Source organism: Acomys minous (genome assembly GCF_964271855.1).
Source record: "Acomys minous genome assembly, chromosome: 12".
Lineage (NCBI taxonomy): Eukaryota > Metazoa > Chordata > Mammalia > Rodentia > Muridae > Acomys > Acomys minous.
The window spans coordinates 17,441,288-17,466,419 of record NC_140493.1 but is presented as its reverse complement, the minus strand read 5'-3'; the positions used below and the strand labels follow the sequence as shown (position 1 = coordinate 17,466,419).

General features: G+C 50.8%; 1 protein-coding gene across 2 annotated transcripts in view; it reads left to right on the top strand.

Moving 5' to 3' along the window:
* Positions 1–25,132, top strand: part of FBLN1 (fibulin 1) — a 78,784-nt gene that overhangs the window by 24,838 nt on the left and 28,814 nt on the right. Inside the window, exons 8-15 of one of the 2 annotated variants that reach the window (XM_084749768.1) lie at positions 920–1,057; positions 5,394–5,537; positions 6,625–6,753; positions 7,454–7,582; positions 8,863–8,982; positions 10,585–10,716; positions 12,838–12,961; positions 20,357–20,799. In XM_084749768.1, the coding sequence (XP_084605894.1) occupies positions 920–1,057; positions 5,394–5,537; positions 6,625–6,753; positions 7,454–7,582; positions 8,863–8,982; positions 10,585–10,716; positions 12,838–12,961; positions 20,357–20,711 (1,271 nt within the window). In that variant the 3' untranslated portion in view covers positions 20,712–20,799. Of the gene's footprint in view, positions 1–919; positions 1,058–5,393; positions 5,538–6,624; positions 6,754–7,453; positions 7,583–8,862; positions 8,983–10,584; positions 10,717–12,837; positions 12,962–20,356; positions 20,800–25,132 lie in introns of those variants that run through there. The other variant, XM_084749767.1, reaches the window with a different exon arrangement.

Genomic DNA, 25,132 nt, shown 5'->3' with positions numbered 1-25,132 from the left:
GCTGCCTGGGCTACTGCAAGAAAGAGGCGGTCAACCTCCTTGCAAGTACACTAGAGTGTTGCAGGTGGGGGTAGGGGGCAATGAAGGAAGAGCCGGGTCTATGATGAGCAGATTTACTTTTAGTATGGGGCTGTGCTAGCACGTCTGACTTAGGACGATTGGAGCCTGATCCCTGACAAACAAGTCCAGGTCTTCACTCATGTTTCTGTATAAACAAAACCAAACCCGAATCAGACCAGGCTCTGGTAAAGACGTAGCATAGGTCTTGTGTAAAAATGTTGATCATTGAATTATGTGGGGGGACCCAAGAGCCAGACGGCTTCTCTTGGCAGCCAAGCCCTTGAGCAATCCGGCTGCCCCACCCAGCACTGGGCTCTGGCTAAGCTCTGGACTCCACTAGAGCCTGGGAGCCAGGCCAGCTGAAGAGATAGATACACTTGAGCCTTTGACAGGCACGAACTTCAAGACAGGCCCATACATCTTGTCCTATCTTGATGTGACTATTGTTAATATTTGGAATATTATGAAGACCTCGGGATGAGAAGGATTTCAGAGTTCGTGTTTATTGTCACTAAGATAATTGCTGTAATGATCTAATCTAAACATAGACTTCTGAATGAGTAATAACACCTGCCAGGAAAATGCCTGGGCAATTTGTTAAATAGCAAAAGCCTTGCCTCATAAGTCAGGGTCGGGGAGTGTTTTTTTGGTTTTTTGTTTTTTTTTTAATCTTTAGCAATTTTTTACACAGTTTGGCTCACTGAAGGCCTTTTCGTAACACCCTTTCTGTTGAAATGTTTTGGGGTTATTGTCTGAGAAATGAGTATATTTTTAAAGTACTTTCTTGTGATTTTGAAGTATTGTGAGATGCTTCTGGCGGGACTCTTGCTAACAATCTCCTTTTTTTATGATGCACCAGATATTGACGAGTGTGAGAGTGGTATTCATAACTGCCCCCCCGATTTTATCTGTCAGAATACTCTGGGATCCTTCCGTTGCAGACCCAAGCTGCAGTGCAAGAACGGTTTTATACAGGATGCTCTAGGCAACTGCATTGGTAAGATATGATGCCACTCGTGGGGATGGTCCACCAAGCGTCCAGGGACAATTAGCATAGATCAGGGGCTGGCAAGCTTCCTTAAAGAGCAAATAGCAGATGCCATAGGCATTGTGAGGCCTGTGGTCTGGGTCACAGTGACTCAACTGGGAAGTCACAGGTCAAAAGGCACAAAGTGTGTGTGTGTGTGTGTGTGTGTGTGTGTGTGTGTGTGTGTATGTATGTATATATGTATATGTATATATACATACATACATACATACATACATACATACATACATACACCCAGGTGGTGGGGTTGTGTCCCAATAAAGCCTTATTTATAAAACTACTGACATGCTACATGTAGTCTAAGGCATCTCCATGGTTTGGATGAAGGAGTACGGACTTTAGAATAAAAGACTCTTAGATTTTAACTTAGTGTCCAAAGATTTACTTCATTCCTTGGAGCCTCAGGTGCTTCCCCTATTGCATGGGAGTGTTACTATAACATCTGGCTAAGAGGCTAGAGGCAAGGACCAAGGTGGGCGCTTGGGATGGGGATGTGGGAAGCAGCATTTGACTGGCTCCCTGTCACAGCCACTTAGACCGTTAGAAGTTGTTTCCCAGAATATGAGACAGAATAGAGTGGTGGTTACCGGGGACCCAGGGATGGAGAGTTGGTGTTTGATGGAGACACTTTCACCCTGGAAGATGACAAGACTCAGAGATGGATGGGTTGATGGCAGAGTAGACCAGTATGTAAAGGAGAGAAGATGACATGAGTTCAGTGTGACCATAAGAGGTCAGAGAAAGGCTGCCCGGGTAGGAGGGGCACCAGCCCCCTCTCTGTTTTGTTGTCTTTGCGCTTGACAGTGGCACCCCCTGGCTGTTAGCATTTAAGTCCAGATCTGCCTGGCAGGAAGGTGCTTCTAACCCCTTCCTTTGAGGTCAGAGAGTCCACTCCTTTAATCTGAGCTGCAAGTGTCACTGGTGGCCACCCCTTGTCCCTCTTAAAGGAAGATACTGGGCTCTGATATGCAAGTTCCTATCCTATTTCTTTCTTGACTCTCCAATGACCTTGCCTTTGTCTTTTCTTTGAAATGGGTTTGAAACGTCATTTCCCCTGTCCCTGTCTTAATACCCCTAAGTAGAACCTTTTGGGCCAGGAGTTTCCCCCGAGCCCTGCCCACACAGCCCGGGTCTTAGCTAGTGGAGAAGTGTCTGAGTTGTTGGGACCTCAGCTGGGTTGTGAGTTGGCCCCTTACCAGCCTCCCGAAGTCACTGTCGTCACTCTGCAGTAAGCAGGCTGTGACTTCCCTGGGGCAGGGAGGAAAGAGGTCCCTGCTGAGACTTGTAGCTCAGGGGTTCTTGTGGAGACTGTATCAGCTGGGGACGGAAACCCTGACTCATGGCAGAATTGGCCCTGCTTTTTTTTCTGCGAGAAAATCTTTGCAGGTGTCGTCATGCTCCGGGTTTCCCTTCACAGAGTTCAGGGGCAGAGGTTCCCCATGAGCACCCCAACCAGATCAGATACAAACCCAGGAGGAGCCCAGGATATTAGTCAGATCCTAACCTGGTGGCATATACCTCTCCCATCACCTCTGTGTATATCACAACCAGAGACATTCAGTGTAGAGGCCCGTAATTTGTCATGGGGAGAGGGTCCCCCTTTGTACTTACTGGTCACAACTAAACCAAGGACTCACTCTTCTAGAAATTACTTCTTTTAGTATAAAAATCATGCCTACCTGATTACAAATGAGGAAAACCTAAGAACAGAAAATGACGCTTTGCCTGCTGGGCCAGCCTCTGGGTAGGCAGGGCCGCCCTTCTGGGCATTGCTCCCACAGTTTGTTTTTTCATGGAAACAGGGCCGGACTGTTCTATCACTTGGTTTTTCCCTCTTGACAATGTGTTTAGAAATCATGCTGTGTTGGCATTTTTTAAATCCTGTTTAAAATCACATCATTAGCAGAAATAGCTATCAGGGGACAGTGTATGAATTATAAAGGGAGGAGCTGGGTACCGAGGTACACACCTGTCATTCCAGCACTGCACAGGACAAGGCAGGAGGACTGAAGTGAGTTGAAGGCTAGCCTGGGCTCTACAGGAATTAAAGTCCAGCCTGGGCTACACGTTGAGACCCTGTTTCATAAAACAAAACAAAAATAAAAACCGAAGATGGAGGCCACCCAGGAGAGAGCAGCAGGCTCTCCTGTGCATGCATCCAGGGCCTACAACCTGTACACTTCTGCCTGTGTTTCCTTGCTCTCCCAAAGCAGCCCCATCTATGGTGGAAAATACTGACCCCCCAGGATCTACCTTCCCAGAACCCCGCTCCATTCCTGTCCCTGTGCAAGGAAAGATAAATTCTGCCTCCATCAGACTAGCATAGAAGATAAAAGGCTGGCCTAGGAAAGCAGAGGCCATCTCAGTACAAAGAGTAAAATCCTTTTAGATCTTTGTGGTTGGTTTTTCAACACTTTGAGGAAGTCTTTTCTGGCTCGTCTTATTCTTTTTCTTTGCCCCCTGGTGAGGAGGAGGGAAGGGGTCAAAGCGCTGTTTCCTGTATGCTCGCCTACAGCTGTGGAGTTCTTCAAAGATCCTGGGGCCGTCACAGGTCCCGGTTGGTCTTAGAAGTCCTTTGTGAGACAAAGCGAGCCGGGAATGACAGGTGGGGTACCTGGCTTGTGCCATGACAGTCCCCAGAGGGAAGGCACTCAGCATGTCCCCCACAGCCCCCCTCTGGCCTCTCCTGTCCATCTTTGTCGATCTACTTTTGATTTCATTGATTCATTCATCGTGTAACTTTCGAGCAGCCCAGGCCAGGGAGACTCTCCTCCAAAGAGCACACAGTGTCAAGGGACACCAGTGTTGCATAGAACAGTTTGGGAAATCACATCAGACAGAGCACTCCAGGCTGGGGGTTGGGGGGCCGGGGTCACCACTGGCCACTGCACTCACTGCTGACAACAGGCAGAGGTCACCCAGCTTTGTGTGGAAGAGTAGATTAATGGCCTTGTGGCCATCTGGTTTCCGTCATAACCGCCAGGCTTCTGCAGTGGTAATGCAGAAAGCAGCTGTAGGCCACATGTGAGGCGGCAGGCCTGGCTGGCTGCCAATAAAACTTTATTGACAGGAATAAGCAGTGGGCCAGATTTGGCTAGAGGGGATCTTGAGGAAGGAGACTGGAAGTGATTGTGAAGATGCATGCCAGGCCTCTAGACCTGGGCTCTGTTGCCTTCTCGGCTTCTTGTGAGCCCGAGGAGTGACTTGCTCTCCCCAGGTTCTGGGCTCCCAGTATAACGTACAGACAGTAATGCCGGCTCTGCTGCCTGCAGGCTGGTTGTTGCAGTCCAGCGTGATTACAGATGGGAAGGCCGCTGTAAACTTTGAAGTGCTGCATAGTCTGTGTTGAGGCCCATTCCAAGGATGCGAGGGAGTCAGGCTGAATTTTACACAGCCCGAGGAGGGTAGGGCTCGGCCCCCAGGAAGCTGACCCCACTTTCCCACTTTAGCTATGAATCTTCCACCATTGCTCCCTTCCTGCTGTCCCCTGACACCATGCGCTTTGTGAATATATGAACTAGGAGGCTCCTGAAGGTGACTTTCTGAGACCTAGGTCCTTTTTAAATGTGCTCCGGGAAGAGGTTTGGTTTATGGGATAGAATTTGCGCATAAAGAGCAAACAGATGTGTATGTACTCCAATGTTTCTCGAGTGTTTCCTGGGACGCCTTTGTGTGTGTCCATCCGTGTTTTGTGCGTGTCTACCAGTTGCCCCAGACTAGAGTTGTGTCCTTTTGAGTGAGGAGACCCCATGTGGGGAGTTCTGAGTGGCTTGAGTCAGCCTGGATGGGGGACACAGGAAGGAGATTTGGTAGAGATGGTGGTCACAGACATGGCTGTCACACTGAGTGGGGGTGGGGTTCTGGCTGGTCCAGGAGCTATATAACCAAGGCTTCTAAAGACTAGCCAGGTGAAGTTGACAGGGACCACATACCCACCAGAGGAGCATAGGGCCTCTCTATGGTCTGATGCTGGTACAGAGGGGTGGGTACCTCTGTCTCCCTGACACCAAGCTCAGGCCAGGCCCTATCTACCTGTGTGAGTTAGATGCATGCAGGAAAGTCAGGCCAGCAGGTACCACAAGAGATGGAGAGGTTGTGGTTGGAAGCAGGGGGAGAGAACAGGGCGGGACCTGAGGCTGCCTTGTCCTGCAGGGTAAAGGGATCCGGGACTGTTGGCTTGTGACTTGGCAGAGAGAAGGGAAAGGCTCTTTTGGAGGTTCGGTGGCTGTATTCATGGCTAGCCTCTATGTTTAACCATGCTGCATCTTGTCTCTTCTCTCTGTAGATATCAATGAGTGTTTAAGTATCAGTGCCCCATGCCCTGTGGGGCAGACATGCATCAATACAGAGGGCTCCTACACATGTCAGAAGAATGTGCCCAACTGTGGTCGTGGCTATCATCTCAACGAAGAGGGAACTCGCTGCATTGGTTGGTATCACACATAAACACACACACACACATACACACACACACCACACACACATACACACTCACACCACACACACACCACACACACACACCCACTCACACCACATACACACCACACACACACACACACACACACACCACACACACATACCACACACACACATATATACCACACACACACACACACCACACACATACACACCACACACACACACACCACACACACACCACACACACCACCACCCACACACACACATACACACACCACACACACACACACACCACACACACCATACACACACACCACACACACACACACCACATACACACACCACACACACACTCACCACACACACACCACACACACACACCAGACATACACACACACCACACACCACATACACACACACATACACACACCACACACACACACATGCACACACATTTATAATTTCTGAAACTTGGCTTTTCTGTGTTTCCAGCACATCCCTTCTCTTCTCTAGAAGGGAGAGTTGGTCCCCAAAGTGAAGATGTTCTGCCTGTGTATCAATTCATTTGCCCCTCCCCAGGCACAGGCCTCTGCTGTCTTACCTGCACCATTACAGTAAAACACCAGCACTGCTAGCCCTGTCTTCAGTCTGCCCAGTGTTCTCAGGCTAGCAGATCATAGCTTAGCCTATTGGTGGCCCAGGACTGACACTCAGAATTCAGTTCTCCTAAACTGGCATGACATAGGTCTTGCTGCTCCCCAGAGGACACGAGACTGCTAGGTGGCATCTTGTTTATGCCTACCCACATGCCTGCTTCTGTGTAGCTTTGGGCCAGGGCAGTCAGCTGGCCTAGATCTCTTCCAGGAAAGGGACCATCCTCCCAGCAACCCCCAGGCCATCTCAGCATCTCCCTCACAGTCCTGGGTACTCCCTGCCTCACTGGGCATCAGTGCTGGCCCCTTGGAGGGTCAGCTGCTATTCCAGATTGGGCCCAGCACATAGCAGGTGCTCTGTGAAGAATAAGTTGCTACTGTCCGTGTACAGTTTAGTGTGTACACTAAAGGCCTTTCAGCGTGTCATCCTTTCTCTTTCACAAGATGTGGACGAGTGCTCACCACCAGCAGAGCCCTGTGGGAAGGGACACCACTGCTTGAACTCTCCCGGCAGCTTCCGCTGCGAGTGCAAGGCCGGGTTCTATTTTGATGCCATCAGCAGGACCTGTGTGGGTATGTAGATGCCTTTTAGGTTCTGGGGGGTCCTGAGCAGGTGACACCACACAGGAGACAGTCTGTGGTACCTAGGGTGACCATGTCCAGCTCATCCTCATCTCAGGAGGCCCCAAGTGTAGGCAGTCCCAGAGTGAAAACTCTCAGGCAGGAGACATTGTCTAACTGTAGCTCTGCTGCCACCTTGGCCTCTGGCCACCATCAGGGCCCTGGTGGTGTCAGCCTGCTCCCTCATGGAACAGGCGTTCTGTTTGACCCCAGCTTCCAAGGGCCTCCAAGACCCCAGCCCAGGTCTGCAGCTGGCAAGATGTCAGTGATTTCTCAGACTTGCTACAGACCTGCAGGGCCCTGAGGCTTGGGATGCGCAGCTCCCAAAAGTAGTCAGAACGAAGGGTGGCCCGGGGTGGAGTCAGACTCTATCCAGTTAGCACTTCCTGTTACCAAACCAGGGTACTCGGTTGAGGCTGACAACTGCCTGGCCTCCAACAAATCCCTGCAGACTCTCCCGTGGGCAGAGGGGTATCTGTCCAGATGTGCCACGTTGGTCCAAACACAGGGCACAGCCAGGCCTCAGGCCTTCCACCTGAGACACGAAGGGACTTTAGGGGCAGAGGACCACGAGCGGCTGCCGCTGGCAGAAAGGTGGCACGTGGCGCTGCTCCAGCGGACATGCTCTGAGCCGCCTGCCCCTCCGTTTCAGACGTCAACGAGTGCCAGCGTTATCCTGGGCGCCTGTGCAGCCACAAGTGCGAGAACACACCGGGCTCCTACCACTGCAGCTGCTCCGCAGGCTTCCGGCTCTCTACTATAGACAGCCGGTCTTGTGAAGGTAAGCGGGTGGGTCACGGAGCAGGCCAGCAGCCTCAGCCATGTCCCTCCTCTGCTCACAGACTCATTTTTGGGTTTCCTGGGATATGACTATATGCCAGTGGCAGCCATGCTGAAACTTGGCCAGTCTCTCTGGCAGGGCTTGGTCGGTCGTTTGGGCTTGAGAGTCTTGCTGTGCACAGATAACAGAGTGTCTTGTATTATCAGCTGTGATTATTGTTTCTGGCTGTGCTTAAGCATCTGAGCCTTGTGCTTGGGTAATACTGAGGACACGGTCCTGAGGCCTGGCCAGCCTTGCCTCGACTATGTGTAATTGAGCACATGTACTATGGGTGTCGCAAGATGTGGTTCCTGTGTCAGGGAGTATGTCTACGATGTGATGGAGAGCCACGCTGCATATAGACCAAGCAGGTGACCTGGCCAGGCATGTGGGGGCCCCAGATATGACGTGTTGAGAGGATAGTGGTCTATCCCTCTTTCCCTCTCAGAAAGAGCAGTAAGTGAATGTAAGAAGGAATCTCTAAGCCAGAGGTTAGCAAGCTTTTTCTCTTCCAGCTGCATGGTGACTATTTGACACCTTTTTAGCCAGTCTGTACATAGTACCCCACCCTGCTGTAGGAGTACAAATGCAGCCATAGGTCCTGGTCAAATGTGTTTGTAGCTATGTGCCAATAAAACTTTATTTACAAAAACAAGTGGCAGGCCAAACTTGGCCTGGAGCTTGCTCTAGGTGAAAGGAATTGATGACTGATAGCTATGTTGCTGAATAGCTTCTATGTCCAGAAATTTAGAAGTACCAGGGTTACTGTCCCATAGGCTATGTCACCTGTGTCACCATGTAGGAGATGAAGTAGGAAAGCAGGAAAGATTTTCACTGAGAGTTAGAAGGGACTGTGGTCCCGATGGGACTCTGGATATGCCGTCATGCTGAGCCTGTGCCCTGTGGGGACAGGATGGAATGGAGCCAAGCCTGAAGGCCGTCACTGCCATCCAGCCAGGTGATGGTGCAGCTTCCCAGAGGCAATATTGGGTGGAAAATTCCAGATTTCTCAGCTATAGTGGGATGGGAGTGGAGGCCCCTCTGTCTTTGGGCATCTCACTCAGTTGTGAAACTTCAAAGTTCACGTCCCTGTTTTACACTAGGGAGCTGGTGAGTAAGTATTAGACCCACTGCTCTCTGTGTCCTCCGTCAGGACTGCTGGGAAGGCAGGGACCGCAGGTGTGGCTCGGAGGTGTGGCTCTGAGCCGTGACACCCGCCCCCCCAACCTTTTCTCTTCTAGATGTAAATGAGTGCCTCGATATCCCCTGCAGCCAGGAGTGTGCTAACGTCTATGGCTCCTACCAGTGTTACTGCCGACGAGGCTACCAGCTGAGTGACGTGGATGGGGTCACCTGTGAAGGTGAGGTCACAGTGTGTACTGTGGGGCGCACCCTGACCTCATCATAGCATGGCAGTGTCTGGCTGCATTTCAGAATTCGGGGCAGAGTAGGATTTCTCCACCTGGCCAAGTTCCTGTTTGCACCCTCGGAGGCTGGGCCGGCTCCTTACTTTTCTTCTTCTTTTTTTTTTTAAAAAAAATATATTTTATTAATTTATTCATATTACATCTCAATGGTTATCCCCTCCCTTATATCCTCCCATTCCTCCCTCCCTTCCATTTTCCCCTTCCTCCCCTCCCCTATGACTGTGACTGAGGGGAACCTCCTCCCCCTTTATATGCTCATAGGGTATCAAGTCTCTTCTTGGTAGCCTGCTATCCTTCCTCTGAGTGCCACCAGGCCTCCCCATCCAGGGGACGTGGTCAAATATGAGGCACCAGAGTACGTGTGAAAGTCAGTTCCCACTCTCCACTCAACTGTGGAGAACATCCTGTCCATTGGCTAGGTCTGGGTAGGGGTTCGAAGTTTACTGCACATATTGTCCTTGGTTTCTTCTGATAGATATTGAAGACCGTTTACTGGGGTTGAGAGGGAGGTTAAGGAAGAGAGCAGCCCAGTCCATGGGTTGCTCTAAAATACACATGGCATGGTCGTAACCTGTCGGTGTGCTGACACTCAGGGCACAGGGCACAGGGCTTGGCAGCAGTATGTGGCTGAGAGGTGTGGAGCAACCTGAGGACCACCAGTCCCTGAGACCGAGCTCTGCTCTGGCCTTTCGAGCTCCACCCTCACCACACCTGGCCATCATCTTTTTCTGTCAAACGCAATACTCCTTCCTTGGACTTTTGGACAGTCCAACCAGATTACAGCTAGCTCAGGAGCACCTGGGAGCTTCAAGGGGAAAATGCTACAGATGTTATAACAATGTTGTGCATGCATTAGCAATTGTTAATCTACTGGGCTATGTCCCCAGATTTCTAAAACCTGAAGCTTTCTGAGTACCAGTGTGACTCCACACTGACAAATTCTCTACCATGAGTCCTGTCCAGACTCAGGCACACTGACAACACTGTCTAGAAATACCTTTTAGTCTGCGTGTATAAAACAGATGGATTTGGAGGTTAGACTTGACTCTTACCCCCAAGATATCTTATTGTACAAGTGGCAATGTCCCCCAAATACTTGAGACACTTCTGGTCTCAAGCATTTCAGATAAGGGAGACAGATCAGGGAGACCCAGCCTGTATTTTCATGTGATGTGTTGTGAGTTTTGTTTGTTTGGCTGGTTGGGTTGAATGGTTGTTTGTTTGTTTGTTTGTTTGTTTGTCTTAGCAGATTGCTCTCTATTCCCTTTCTCTGCATACTTCCCACCATGAACCTGCTAAATATCCCTCCACTAGTCCCACCCCCTCCCTGGGCCTCAGTTTCCCCTTCTGTAACAATGGTCTCTGTGGCCACCCCCAGCCCCAGCACCAGTGCCTGAGACCTTTTCCTGGTTTGCTTTCTGCTGGTGCTCCCGAAGCCCAGCCTGGCCTCCTGGGGCTTACCAGTTGGCCTCGCTGCAGCTATGTCCATGGGCCAGAGCTAGATGCTGAGAGAGAACTGTGCCTCTGCTCTTTCAGATATTGATGAGTGTGCCCTGCCCACTGGGGGTCACATCTGCTCCTACCGCTGCATCAACGTCCCTGGAAGCTTCCAGTGCAGCTGCCCCTCGTCTGGCTACAGGCTAGCCCCCAATGGTCGCAACTGCCAAGGTGAGTGAGGCAGATTCTCTGCGTTGGGGTAGCCCAGGCATATTACAAGTCCCACGGTGTCAGGGGAGAGAGATGTGCTTCCCACATGTAGGGCCTGTACCACAGTTGGGAATGTATTCACAAGGTAGGGAGGGGTGTTCCGGCCTCTCCCAATACAACATCTAGCCTATCCTCAGAGCTGTCTGGGCTCCTTAGGTCCTATTAGGTAAGAACACCGGCGTCCTCCCACTCTGTCCTTGTCAGCCCTTGGAAGAGTGACTCAAGGACCCTGTGCTCAGCTTAGTCTAGGCGTGCAGCCTCTCACCCCAGCCGGGTCCTGGGTCACAGAAGTGAGCAGGTGTCACGTGTCTCAGCTCCTGCAAGGGGCTGGCTGTGGTCTAGTGTGAGAACCCTGAGGTCTTTGCATTTGGGGACAATAGTAGTTGTGAGCGTTTAGTGGGCTAGGGTCAGCTCTGGCATGGGCTCAGTGATGAGAGCTGGTAGAGTTTATCTACCCGCCTCCCTTTCAAAGAACTTGCTGGGTTCCCCTGAATCCCACAATCATCCATTTGGGTTACTGACAGTGCTCCGGACAAATTTGTGAACAAACAACCCTGTGTGCACTCTGGCTCGCTCACACCAGGAGTGCCTGAGGACCAGAGCATAGGCAAGGCTGGCCAGCCCCTTCCCCACATGTCCCCAGGAGCTGGCCATCCAGGGGCTCTAGAGATTGCCAGGCCTGCACATGAAGATGGTCATTAGTAACCCCCATACGGCAGGTGCGGTGACAAGAGAGTTCCTTAGAGCTGGCTGAGCAGCTGAGCTACCCAAATGCTGAGCATCAGGCTTAGTGAGAGATATTGTCTTGGAGGGGTGGGGAGCATGGGCAACAAGCAATAGAGGGAGATATCGGATGTTCTACACATTCACGTGTGTGCACCCACACACGTTTGTGTGCATACCCATCTTACACACACACATGCATACTACCATCACCACCACCAACAAAGAAGGTGGCCAGCTAAAGGCAGGGCCTGCAGCATTCTCTGGAAGGGATCCACTTAGCTTCTCTGAGGTTGGACAGGGCAGGCATACACACACACACACACACACACACACACACACACACACACACACACACGCCACCACCCCTCCCCCAGTCCTGCTTTCTGCTCTCCTGGCCCAGCTCCCTCACCACAGCCTGGAGTCCTGCCCAGAAGCAGCAAAAACACATTCCTCGGCTGGCGAAATGGCTCATTGGATAAGGCCCTCGATGCCAAGCCTGCTGATCCTGAGTTCAATGCCTGGGACCCACATGGTGGGAAGCGGGAAGAGACTCTTGCGAGTTGTCCTCTGACCTCCGCACACGTGCTGTGGCCCATGCCCGTCCCTCTCCCTTCCCCCCCCCCCCAGCCCTCCAAATAAAAATGTAAAAACACCACAAGCCCACATTCCTGAGCAGTGGCCTCTGAGATTGGCAAGGGCTGCTTTTGCCAGTGACAACCAGACATGTGATGCTTCTTAACGGCTGTGTCCTAGGCTCGGTGATACCCCTGAACCCTACCATGTCATGGAAGGTGCTCCCCCACTTCTAGAAGCTCCAGGCCCTGTAGCAGGACCTCCAAGCCCAGTGCCCCCTGTGTAGCCACTTTAGTCACTACCCTGAGACCCAAGACAAAATGCCTGATTCCAGTAGGCCTTGATTCCTCACCTGTGACGTAGACTATAGGCTCTCACCTTTCCTGGCCCTCAAGATGTAGCCAGCCATTCATGTCGAGGTGGCGTTCCTTGAGAGCCATGGAAAGGCGCTAGGTGGTTGGAGCACCAGATTCTGGTGCTCAACTGCCTGGGTTCAGAGCCTGACTTTGTCCTAAGATGAGGCTTGTCACAACACTTGCCTCATGCGTTGCCTTTCCTGGTAATGCTTCAGTGACCTTCGCATGGTATCTGCTGTCGTTGCACACCCCCACTGCAGGGATCATGAATAAGCTAATTTTCTTGTAGCTCAATATCTGGTAAACAGCAGATCTGGGACCGGCCACTGCTCCCATGGAGGGCAAGGGTGTCAGTGCACAGTGTGTGTTGGTTGGGGGTGGCTTTCATGGCCCTAGCCTATACCATACTATCTCTGGGTCTCTCCAGACATTGACGAGTGTGTGACCGGCATCCACAACTGTTCTATCAACGAGACTTGCTTCAACATTCAGGGCAGCTTCCGCTGTCTGTCCTTTGAATGCCCTGAGAACTATCGCCGCTCCGCAGACACGTAAGTCCCTGGGGCCTGCTGTGGTCTGTCTGGGTTTGGTTTCCTAAAAGCCCAGCTCTGGGCATGGGCAGGTCGTTTACAAGCTTGTGACCTTCGTGTTCTCCTATTGGGCCCTAAGAACCTGCTGGTTCTTGGTTTTCAGGCCCCCCGAGGGCCAGTGAGACTATCAGGAGGCCACGGTGTGCCTGCGGTTGAATCTTGGACTGTGGGCAATGCTGTCATTGAAGTATGCCTCAGTCTCCTCATCTGTAGCATGCATGTGTGAGACTATGCTGGCCTGGATGAGCAGGTGGCAGTGTCGCTGTCTTGGGGCGAAATCCAGGATTCAAGGTGACTTTCTAAGGCATCTAGCTGAGTGATATATGGGGACAGCATGGGATATCTTGTATCCTCTACTTGAAGCTGTGTGGCCATGTGCCCTTGTAAGTTCTGATCACCAGGGTATCCCAGAATTCCTTCCTTGGGGCGTGTGCTCCTAGGAGCTGGCCCTCCAGGCTACAGTTCTCAACACAACCACAGTCATCTGAGTTCTACCCAGAGAACCTCATTTTCTTGCTTTGGGGAAAACCCCACTCTGGGATCTCATTCCAAGAGTGTGGACTGACGACCTCTCCCCCAGCACAGAAATGTTCAAAGCAAGCATATGGCGGCTGGACAGCTGGGTTCTCCATTGTGGCCTCTTGACCTTGCGTTTGTCTTTGGTGCTTGGCCAGCTAGCAGTGGGCAGTGCTTCTTTTTGGTGATGCGTCAGGCATCGGGGGACAGCTGTTTCTTCTGTAGGTTCTGTCCAGCTTCCAGCTTGCTCTACACTGGCAGCCCTGAGTACTTCCTGGCCTTGGGGCTGCTTGCCTACCACCCTGGCCACATCCCCTGACCTGCTGTACTTCCCTAGCATGTTTCAAATCTACTTACAAACCCATCACCTTTCTTGGTGTGTTGACGCAAACTTGTAATCCCAGCATGAGCAGGCAGAGGCAGGTGATTGTCAGCTTGAGGTCAGCCTGGACTACATCTTGAGACCCCCATCTCAATAGCATCCAGTTTCTTTCTGTGTCTGGGCCAGGAAACAGCTACTCTTGAAATGAGCTTGCAAATGTGTCACATTACCAAGAGCTCATGAGTTACGCAATAGCCTGGCTGCAGTTGCAGATCTGCCCCGAGTCACCAACAAAGCGATGCACCCTTGCTTTGAGGCTCTGTTCTGTTTCCCAGTATAAACGCCTGGGTTTGAGGATTCCAGAAGCCAAGCTGCGGTTGCCATGGCAACTTCTAAATCCTGTGCAGCCATCAGGCTGAAAGGAGGTTGCCTTGCTAAGGTCAGGACATATGAGTCCATGGGTAGGCAGCTGGACCTCCTTGCTTACAGAGTTATTGCTAAGGTAAGCAAAGGTGAGGTGCTAGTGGGCTGACTATAGAGGCTTCTGGGTCCATGGATGCCCCAGCCCCTGGGCCAACTTCTAGAAGCACATGCCATACAGTAGACAGAGAATACACCAGATACTAAGAGAGTGGAGGGAGGCCAGTCTGGCCAGGGGAGGGGTTGGGATCTGAATTAGGCAGTGGGAGAAATTGAGGACTGGCACACTCTGCAGTAGGGTGTCCTTGGGACACCTGGGATATGTCTCTTTCCAGTGTGGGATTGATGCAGCAGGCCTCAACTGGCCCATCCCACTGCTTCTGTGGCTAGAAGTGGACACAGGGATGAGGGAGGTGGGGAGAGATGCCACAACCTGGGGAGAGTGGCTGTCTTCCTATGTCACTCACTGTCCTCTCTGCATCTGTATCACTGAGAGCCTGAACAGAGGCTGGGGAGGAGAATGAGGATGAGGAAGTGGAATCCTTTGCACTGATGATTTGGGGAGGCTCAGGTGAACTGCCCCACCCCCACCCCAGGACTGCTCTTCTTCCAAGCAAGGACTCAAGCCTTATGGAGCTGCTGTGACACTCCAGAGAGATCAGTTTGGGAGTCTGGCTGACTTGGGTTGCAGATTCCTGGCTTTCTTGGAGCTTCTTGTCCTCAGCTGTAAGATGGAATGTTGAGGAGGCCTGCAGGGGTCCCTGCGAGTGACCCATGATTGTGGGGCACAGCCTCCCCCTGCTCGTTTTACATAGACCTCACCCTAGGTTCTGCCCAGTGGGCAGGGGCAGGAGTTACAAGACACGCTCATCCCTGCAGTACTGTTGGAGTGAACAGATGCTGAGTCTTCAGTGTTTGTGGCGTGTAAATCTAGGAGGCCATGTGGAGATAAAAGGACTTGGGCTGTGATTTGGAAAGGCTAGGCTCCTGGTCCTGGCCTTCCTAAGTGCTGTGGCCTTGGGTCAACCTTGGGCCACCTAGGTGAGGTGGTACTAAGCTTACTTGCTCGATCAGGCATTGATGATCAGAGGTAGCAAGCCTGGCTCAGTCTACACATTGAGATGTGGTAGGGTTGAGGATGGTGAACTGTTGTTCTTCTCCTCCTCAGGGCACAAGTCAGAGGACAAAAGTCCTTTTGAGTGATGTTGTCAGTTTTGTTCTGCTGGTCAGTTTGTGACAGGGCCATATCTAAGGTCACTCAGCTCTCAGATGGGGAAGCCTAAGATGGCACACGGAGGGCACATGATTATGGCTTTCTCCTGTGATGCTCCCCACTGAGGAGCTGTGAATCAGTTGTGAAACCAGTGTTGGATGGAGGAAGTAGGGGTGGGGCCTGAGTCTGCAGTGGGAAGGTTTCACCCTGTTGCTCACCCCCAGTTGGCGAGTAGAGACCCACTTCCTGGCACATCGTGGGAAGGCTTCTATTCTACAGCTCCATTTTCTTCTCATCAAAAACCTCTTAATTCCCTGACCTTTAGAAAGGAGACAGTAAGCTGGGCGTGGTGGCGCACGCCTTTAATCCCAGCACTGGGGAGGCAAGGAGGCAGGCAGATCGCTGTGAGTTCGAGGCCAGCCTGGTCTACAAAGTGAGTCTGGGAAAGCCAAGGCTACACACAGAAACCCTGTCTCGAAAAACAAACAAACAAACAAACAAAAAAGAAAGAAAGGAGACAGTAGACAGTGTAAAACAGATGCCGTAGCGTAACACTTGCAGTCTCAGCACTGGGGAGGTGGAGGCAGGATGACCAGGAGTTTAGGGTCAGGTAGACCCCATCTATGTGAGACCCCCGTCTCAAAAAGAGACAAAATGAACTGGGATGAGGAGATGGCTCGGGAGGTAAAGAGTAGGAGGGCTGGATTTGGATCCCTAACACCCGTGTGAGGATGCATAGCATCTTGCCTGTAATCTCAGTGTGGAGACAGGGGATCCCCAAAGCAAGCTGCCTAGTTAGACTAGCCCAATTGTCATGCCCTGAGTTTAGTGAGATGCCCTCACCATATAGGGCAGAGATCAACCAGAGAAGGCATCAGATGGCAACCACGGGCCTCCACATGCACGTGCACACAAATGTACCCAGACACACATGAATATGCATGCATGCACACGAACACTGCATACATGTGTGTACAAAGGAGCCGGTGGGTGGCTCTCTTGAGGTTCAAGCTTCACAAGGTGGCTTGTTTTGGAACCTTGGTGGGTAAGATGTGGGAATCAGTCTGTTCTGTCTGTTCTTCCTGTCTGTCTCTCTGTCTCTGTCTGTCTGTCTGTCTCTCTCTCTGTGTCTCTCTCTATATCTCTCTTTCTGTCTCTGTCTCTGTCTCTCTTTCTCTCTCTCTCCCTCTCTCTCTCTCTCTCTCATCCACCCCCCCAGACCCTCTTCCACTTCATGCAGCTCCCTTCTCTCCTGTGATGATCCTGGCTACTCAGGAGCCTGACCCAGCAAGCTAAGGCCACAAGCCACAAATGAGTCATGGACATGCCAAGGTCCTGACCTCAGAGTGCCTGCTGCTCCTGTGTTCCAGGCTATCTCTAGCATTAGATGGGGCTGGATACATCTTTTTTGGATGTATCTTTATTTGGATTCAAATGGATACTGTGAGGGAAGTGATGTCAATAGACGGCCACAGGGGTGGTCCAGCAGCCTTCCTCTGAGCTTTTGTCTCTCCTCTTCACGGAACTTGGAGAGTGCCACAATCAAAGATGTTGGGCTAGAGAACTGGGATCCATTGCACTGTAATGTATATGTAAGGAGGCAATATGTCTATGGAAGCTGAGACTGGTCCCTTTGCTAGTCAGGATGCTGGTCCAGCTCCCTTTTGCTCTACTCTGTACTAGATGCAGTAGTGACTGCCCATATCCATCTGAGTCAGCTAACAGGTTCTATTGTTCCTAGTCTGACCAGCAGTTTGCCACACACGTGAATATGATTTCGAAGATGTTTCTTTTTTCTTTTTTTTTCTTTTCTTCACCTCCATTTTTTTTTCTAGACAGAGTCTCTCTGTGTAGCTTTGGCTGTCCTGGGATTCACTGCCTAGGCCAGGCTGTCCTGGATCTCAGAGATCCGCCTGCCTCTACTCCTGCGTGCTGGGAATAAAGGCGTGCATCTCCACCCCCTGGCTGGTTTCTAGGATATTTCAATAAATTTGGGACAGAGAAAGAAAATTAAGGACCAATCTTCCTGTACGGTGACAATTTACAAAGTACAACCCTCTGCTGACACAGTAGATAAAGCCAATGAGCCATGGCCTCATCTGGGACATAAGTAGTCTAAAAAGAGCCAGTCTAGGATTCTCTTGCCAGGGAGCGCTCTGGTGCCCTGATAAATGACAGAGTGTCATCTCTGCCGTGCTCTGGAATGTTGGGGTCTTAGGAGTTGGACCAGGAGATCCTGCGTGCCTCAAATTTCTTGCCCTCACATTTGCTGTGCTTTTGTGGCAACTCTTTGGTCAGTAGAGGGCCCCGTGGGACAAGTGGAGAAGCCAGATTCCACCAAGGGGACTCTAGCACCACCTACTGACCAAACGCATTCAGAGTATTCCTGAAGCAGTGCTCATGTGTGTGTGTGTGTGTGTGTGTGTGTGTGTGTGTGTGTGTGTGTCTGTCTGTCTGTCTGTCTGTCTGTCTGTCTGTCTGTGTCCAGTGTGTGCTGTGTGTTCGAGTATGGTGTGTATGGTGGGTGGGTGTATGTGCATATGTGTGACTGTGTGTGGTCTGTGTGTATGTGTCTGTGTCTGTCTGTCTGTCTGCCTGTGTGTATTTATGGTGTGTATGGTGTTTGTGTATTGCATATGTGGGTGGTCTGTGTGTGTGTGTGTGTGTGTGTGTGTGTGTGTGTGTGGTATGGTGTGGTGTGGATGTGGATGTGAGTGTGGTGTTTGTGAGGTATGTGGTATGTGTGTATGTGTCTGTGTGTGCATGTGGTGTGTGTGTGTTGTATGGTGTAATGTGTGTAGGCTGTGTGTGTATGTGTGTGTTGTATGGTATGATGTGTGTATGTGTGTTGTATGGTATAGTGCATGTATGCTGTGTGTGTGTGTGTGTGTGTGTGTGTGTGTGTGTGTGTGTGTGTGTGTATTATGGCTGGCTCTCCATGGCCCTCCTTGCTCCTGATCATCAAAGATTCTTCTTTGATAGAGAGATCTCTGGTCATTTAGAACACTCTCCTCTGACCTGGTCTTTGACAGTGTCTATGGGCAGCTGCCTTTCAGCAGTGCCCCTACCCCTTATTTCCTGCTGTTAGCTCTGGGCTCTCCCACAGGTCCCTCCTCCTTCGGTGGACATTGTCCTCTCCTGTCACTGACACCACAGATCTTACTTGTGAGACTGTTTTTTTTTCCTTAGAGCCAGAATGGTAAATAGTCAAGTAAATGAGAGGCTTCCTAGCAGCTGTTAAGCGTTCGATAAGATGCAAACAGAGACCTCATGCATAGGAAGTGCCAAGTGTGACGTAAATCCAGGACAAGACATGGAGACTTTAAAACAAAACAAAACATAACAGGAGAGATGTGATGGAAGGAAGACCAGGAGAGAGTCCCCAACTGAAGAATCTAAACTCAGTCAAAATGGCAGAACTTCCTGAGAAGGGTTAGGTCAAGTCCTATGGGGCTTGACATCGTGGCTCTACTTCTTAAGTTCGTGCCCACATTGCCCTCAGAATGTGCTGAGCCTGGTGTTCAGGACATAGAACACAGTTCCTGTCATTTCCCTGTCAGCATCCTGTCACAAGAATATAGTATCTGTCCCCCACCCTGTTGCAGGAAGTCAAGAGTCTATAATTAGAATTTACCAAGAGAACTCATCCTCCTCCTGTCACAGGAACTGATTTCCTGTGACAGGAAGTTAAGGATTGTCTTCATCCTGTATCCTATCACTTTTTCTTTATCTCTGCTACTACGGTGTTAGTACATGCCTCCATTCTGTTACAGGAAGTGTCCTCATCAAAGTTAGGACCTGTCTTCATCTAAATCACATATAGGAAGTTAGAGCCTGTCACAGGAAGTAAGAACCTGTCTTCATCTCCACCACACAGGAAGTTAGGGCCTGTCTCCATCCTGTCACAGGAAGTGAGAACCTGTCTTCATCTCCACCACACAGGAAATTAGGGCCTGTCTCCATCCTGCCACAGGAAGTGAGAACCTGTCTTCATCTCCACCACACAGGAAGTTAGGGCCTGTCTTCCATCCTGCCACAGGAAGTGAAAGCCTATCCTAGGCATATCACAGGAAGTTTATTTCTGTCACATTATTTTAGTCTGTCTTCATCTCCACCACACAGGAAGTTAAAACCTGTCTTCATCCTGTCACAGGAAGTGAGAACCTGTCTTCATCTCCACCACACAGGAAGTTAGAACCTGTCTCCATCCTGCCACAGGAAGCTCTGTCTTCTCACAGGATGTTAGAACCTGTCATTATCCCCATTCTGAGTCTCTGTGGACAGACTTAGGGAGCTGGACCAGGTGCATAAAGCTAGATGACCAGGGCCAGGGAGCTGATCTCACGCCTGAGCATAGACTTGGCTTCTTCTCTTACTCTGGGCCTTTCTCTAAACCTGTTTCCTCATCTGAGAAGTGGCACTCAAACCACCACCTTCAACACTAGTAGTGATGGACCTAATGAGTGTCTGGGGACTAGTCCCACATGCAGTAAATTGCCACAGCCGTGATGAATTCTGGGTAATCTCTGAGACCCACCCAGGAGCTCTTTGTGGTCTTGGCCACTATCTGGGTAAGGCCTTTGCTGAGTGTACCCAGAATAGCTCTCTGCCTTGAGATGGGGACACATCTCACCCTGGGTGTGGCTTGACTCCGGCCCCCAGTACCCCCAGAGGGTGTTGGAAGAGGCTGGTACCTGAGCCTGCAGCCTGGAGGTCTAGAGCACCTCCCTCAGGTGAGTGGGGGTGCTCTTTGCGCTGGCCATATCGGCCAGCGGGTGGCAGGAGGCCTTGCCCATCGAGCCACGCTTGCCCACACTCTGTTGTTTCTCCGCTTGCTGAGGTGGCGCTAACCCTCTTCCTGTCTCTCTGTCCACTTGTCTTTCAGCCGCTGTGAGCGCTTGCCTTGCCATGAGAACCAGGAGTGCCCCAGGCTGCCTCTGAGAATAACCTACTACCACCTCTCTTTCCCCACCAACATCCAAGTGCCCGCAGTGGTTTTCCGCATGGGCCCCTCCAATGCTGTCCCTGGGGACAGCATGCAGCTGGCCATCACGGCTGGCAATGAGGAGGGCTTTTTCACCACTCGAAAGGTGAGCCACCACAGTGGCGTGGTGGCCCTCACCAAGCCCATCCCTGAGCCCAGGGACTTGCTCCTGACCGTCAAGATGGATCTCTATCGCCACGGCACAGTCAGCTCCTTTGTGGCCAAGCTTTATATCTTTGTGTCCGCAGAACTCTGAGCTCTTGCTTGCGCCCTGGGCACTCCCTCCTGTTGCTTTCCTACCCTTGGGGGGGGGGGGGCTCTAATAAAGTCTCAGTAGCCATCCAGCACAGCATGCTTCTTGTGCCTTGGTTTTATTTGGCGTGGACAGGGGTCTCTGTGCTTTCTTTCTCATTAGGGATAAGCTGAGCCCCCTTCCAGAATTGGTTTCCCTAACAGGTGACTAGGGAATACCTTTCCTAAGGTGTGGATACTTGAACCCTAGGAGCAGAGCTTTTTAATCGCACTACCAGACAGCCAGGCAAGGGAAGAAGCCGAGGCTGGGCCGGGTCTACCTACACCTATGGACTATCCTGTTGTGGAAATCCTGCTGATGGCTGAGTAAGGCACCTCATCCTCAGAGATGCCTGACTTCTGCCTCCTTCATCTTTCCGATATAGAAAGAGCCCCCAAGAAAGGATGGACTTGGCCTCTCATGACTTGGCCTGTTGTGGCCAAGCTAGCCTGAGGAAGTGGGCCTCCTGCCTCCTGGGGCTCCTGGTAAGAGCACCAGGGCTGGGCATGTAACTAACCTTCTGTCCTGGGAAAACACTGAAACACAACTGATACTTCACTCATGAAGCTTTTGGCTAAATGAGCTCATTTCCCACCACTGAACTTCAGGGTGTGGCAAGAGGAGGCAAAGGCCAGCACTGTGCTTGCTGGGGACCATAAAGTGTTTATTAGATAGTTCGAATATACCTTCAGCCTCTGTTGTTTTTGCGGATACTCAGAGGAGGTGTGTGGGATGCCCAAGACCACACAAGTGGTCTGTGTCCCAGGGCTCCACAGGTTTGCCTAGTGTGTTCTGTCACAGTACTTCCACCTGATCCTCCCGCCTGTATCTTCTCCAATACAAGTCCAGCCAAGCCACCTTCTGCTGGTCTCCTGGCAAACACTCAACTCTCCCTCAGTTCATTCTCTGCTCAGAAACCGGAGTGTTTTTGAAGAATTTGCCAAACGTCCTTCATGGATCCTTCACGACATCCGCTGCATGTAGTTGTGGTACCCAGTCTATTCTTTTGGTTTTTGTAATGGTTTTTTGTTTTGTTTGTTTGTTTGTTTGTTTTTGGGGGTGTTTTGTTTTGTTTTGTTTTTGTTTTTCAAGGCAGGGTTTCTCTGTGTAGCCTTGGCTGTCCTGGACTTGCTTTGTAGACTAGGCTGACCTTGAACTCACAGTGATCCACCTGAGTGCTGGGATTAAAGGCGTGTGCCACCACCACCTGGCGCCCATCCTATTCTTTAAAAATTACATATATTTATTTTATGTGTATGAGTGTTTTCTCTGAATGTGTGTGCATTGACTGCATGCCTGGTGGCAGACAGAAGAGGGCGCCAGATCCCCTGGAATTGGATTTACAGACCCTATGACTCTTCATGGAAGTGCTGGGAACTCAACCCAGGTCCTCTGAATAAGCAGCTGGCGCTCTTAACCACGGGACCATCTCTAAATGGGATTTTCAAGGGTGGACACAATTTCTTCTTAGTGTGACAGACAGTCCATCCTGACCTCAAATTACTCTCCCTTTGCTCGCTTCCCCTGAACCACAATGACATCATTTTATATCCTTAACCTGTAAGCTGGTTAAATCTCAGCTTAAGCAGGCTTTCCTCTTCAGATGGCGTTAGTCTGTTTTTTATTAAGATAACAAAATACCGGAGGCCGAGTCACTTCCCGAAGAAAAGGTGTTTGTTTAGCGTCTTATTTGGCTTCTAGCTATCGAGATCTAAGGTCAAGAGTCTATACTTGATGATGACTCCCCTTGCTGGTAGAGTCCTGATGAGTCTCAGGGTGTCACATGGAACAAGATGGAGCATGCATAAGCATTTGTATCCCTTGTTTTTGTTGTTTGTTGATTGGTTGGTTTGTTCGAGGCAAGGTTTCTCTGTGTAGCCTTGACTGTCCTGGAACTCGAGTTGACCTCGAACTCACAGTAATCCACCTGCCTCTGCCTCCTGAGTGCTGGGATTAAAGGCGTGCGCCACCACTGCCTGGCTTGTGTCCCTTGTTTTATAATGCCCCCAGAATTCAGTTTTGGGGCTCCACTGAATGGCCAGTAACCTTTCTCAGACCCCATCTCTAGATGTCATAGTTGGAGTGAGTGTCCCCTCTCCTAATACCTTGGTAAGGATTAAATGTCAATACATGAAGCCTTGAGGGGGACACCTACCACATCCTCCCTGTTACAGAAGCTTTGCCCAGTGCCCCAGGTGTTCTGTCTCTGCTTATAACACTATCTTTATGGTGCTTAAAAGAGCAACCTGAGGGGCTGGAGAGGTGGCTCAGATGTTAAGAGCACTGTCTGCTCTTCCAGAGGTCCTGAGTTCAATTCCCAGCAACCACATGGTGGCTCCTGACCATCTAGGATGGGATCTGGTCCCCTCTTTTGGCATGCAGGTGTACATGGAGGCAGAGCACTGTGTACATAATAAATAAATAAATAAATAAATAAATCTTTTTTTTTTTTAAGAGTAGCCTGAGATTCCCATTTGTTTCTGTTCTTTGGATTTGGCTTCCTCACCATCCAGAAGACTTTACACAGGGACTGGGTCTGTCTGATTCAGTTAGTGTTCTGGTCTCTTAGCAAGGTGCCCAGCACACAGCAGGTACTGTCCATATCTATGGTGACTTTGCCAACACTGCCTGTCTTGTCAGGGTTTCTATGGCTGTGAAGAGACTCTATGACCATGGCAACTCTTAAAAAGGATAGAACTTAATTGGGGCTGGCTTACAGGCTCAGAGGTTTAGTCCGTTGCAGTCATGGCGGGAAGCATGGCGGCATGCAGGCAGACATGGTGCTGGAGAAAGAGCTGACAGCTCTACAGCTAGAACCGCATGCAGAAGGAAGAGAGAGAGTGACACCGGGCCTGGCTTGAGCTTCTAAAACCTCAAAGCCCACCTCCAGTGACACACTTCCTCCAGTAAGACCACACTGTGTAATAGTGCCACTCCCTATGGGCCTATGGGGGGGGGCATTTTCATTCAAACCAGCACACTGGCTTAGGTTTTCAGTCTTTGAGGGAATCTGACTGCTGGTGCTGTCTGAGCAGAACCTGGAGAAGAGTGGGCAGGCAGACTGGAATAAAGGACTCTGCAGCATCTTCAGGCCTCCTGTTACTTGTGAAGGGCTGGGATATGCTCCCCGCTGAGAGAGGAGAAGACAGTATGCAGTGGCCTCCGCCTTGGACAGGAACAGCAGCTACCTTGCTGCCTGGCGTGAACCCATCAACCAGTCGTCTCCATGCCTCCCACTCTGTCACCCTACCTTGCTCTGGGATGTGGGGGCTGGTGGCCTTCCAGGTGCCTGTCTCCCCACAGCATGTGCAGGCTTCAGCAGAGGGCTGAAGGACTAGTCTCGCTCTCCAGTTCCTCCTTTATCTCTGGTTCTCTTTCCTAGGTCGTGATGTCTGATTTCCTTGAAATGTGTCTGTTTCCAGTGTGACCACTGGCCCTGCCTACCCTCTCGGCTGTAGCTCCCATTCCCTGCCTCGTGCCCTTTGCTGGTGTCCTGCCCCTTCCTTGCCATGCCCTGAATATGTCGGCTCTTGGCCTCAGCTTGAGCTTTGCCCTTTTCTGCAAACTGCCATTCTTCTTACAGACTTAGCTCGAAGGCCATCTCCTCAGTGAAGCCTTTCTTGGGTAGCACTCCCTGGCCCTAGGCATCCTCCCTCAGAGCATTTACCCTGGTGTCTTAAAGTTGTTAATTTGTTCATTGCATCTGATAGGTCGTGGCCTTTTGAATGGAGTAGTAGTCTCTGTGGTTGGTTTAGGCACCTTTGGGCTGTTTAGCCTGAAGAAGCAACTCAATACATAAATGGGCAAATAGGTATGATGGGTAAGTGGGAGAAAGGATGGATGGATGGATGGATGGATGAATGGATGGGAGAATGGATGGATGGATAAAATGAAGAATGGATGGTTGAAAGGGTGTGTGCGTGCATGCGTGCGTGTGTGCGTGTGTGTATTGGGTGGATAGCAATTTCAAAGTTTAGGTCAAGTCTGTCCTCGGTGAAGCCAGCAAAGCTCAGTGGGGAACTTGGTTCTAGTTGGAATGGAGGGTCCAAAGGTCTTAGTCTGCCGGTCATCATGGTCCAGATTATTTAGCAAAGGGGCACTGTTGTTCTCATGAGCACAGATTTGTTAAGAGGGAGTTGGGGCTCCAGTGGTCTCAGGCACATGGCTTGCCACAGTCCCCTCCACAGTGTTTTCAAGTGTCTCTATCTCTGCTTGAACTCCTTTGTGCCCCTACCTCCTTATTTTTTAAGACTCCTGTGTGAGCGTGCGTGCATGTGCGTGCGGGTTGTCCCATGTGTATATGAGGGTACACACATAGGCCAGAAGTAACTGGATTTCCCCAAAGCTGGAGTTACCTATGGTTGTAACCCAACATGGGCTTAGGT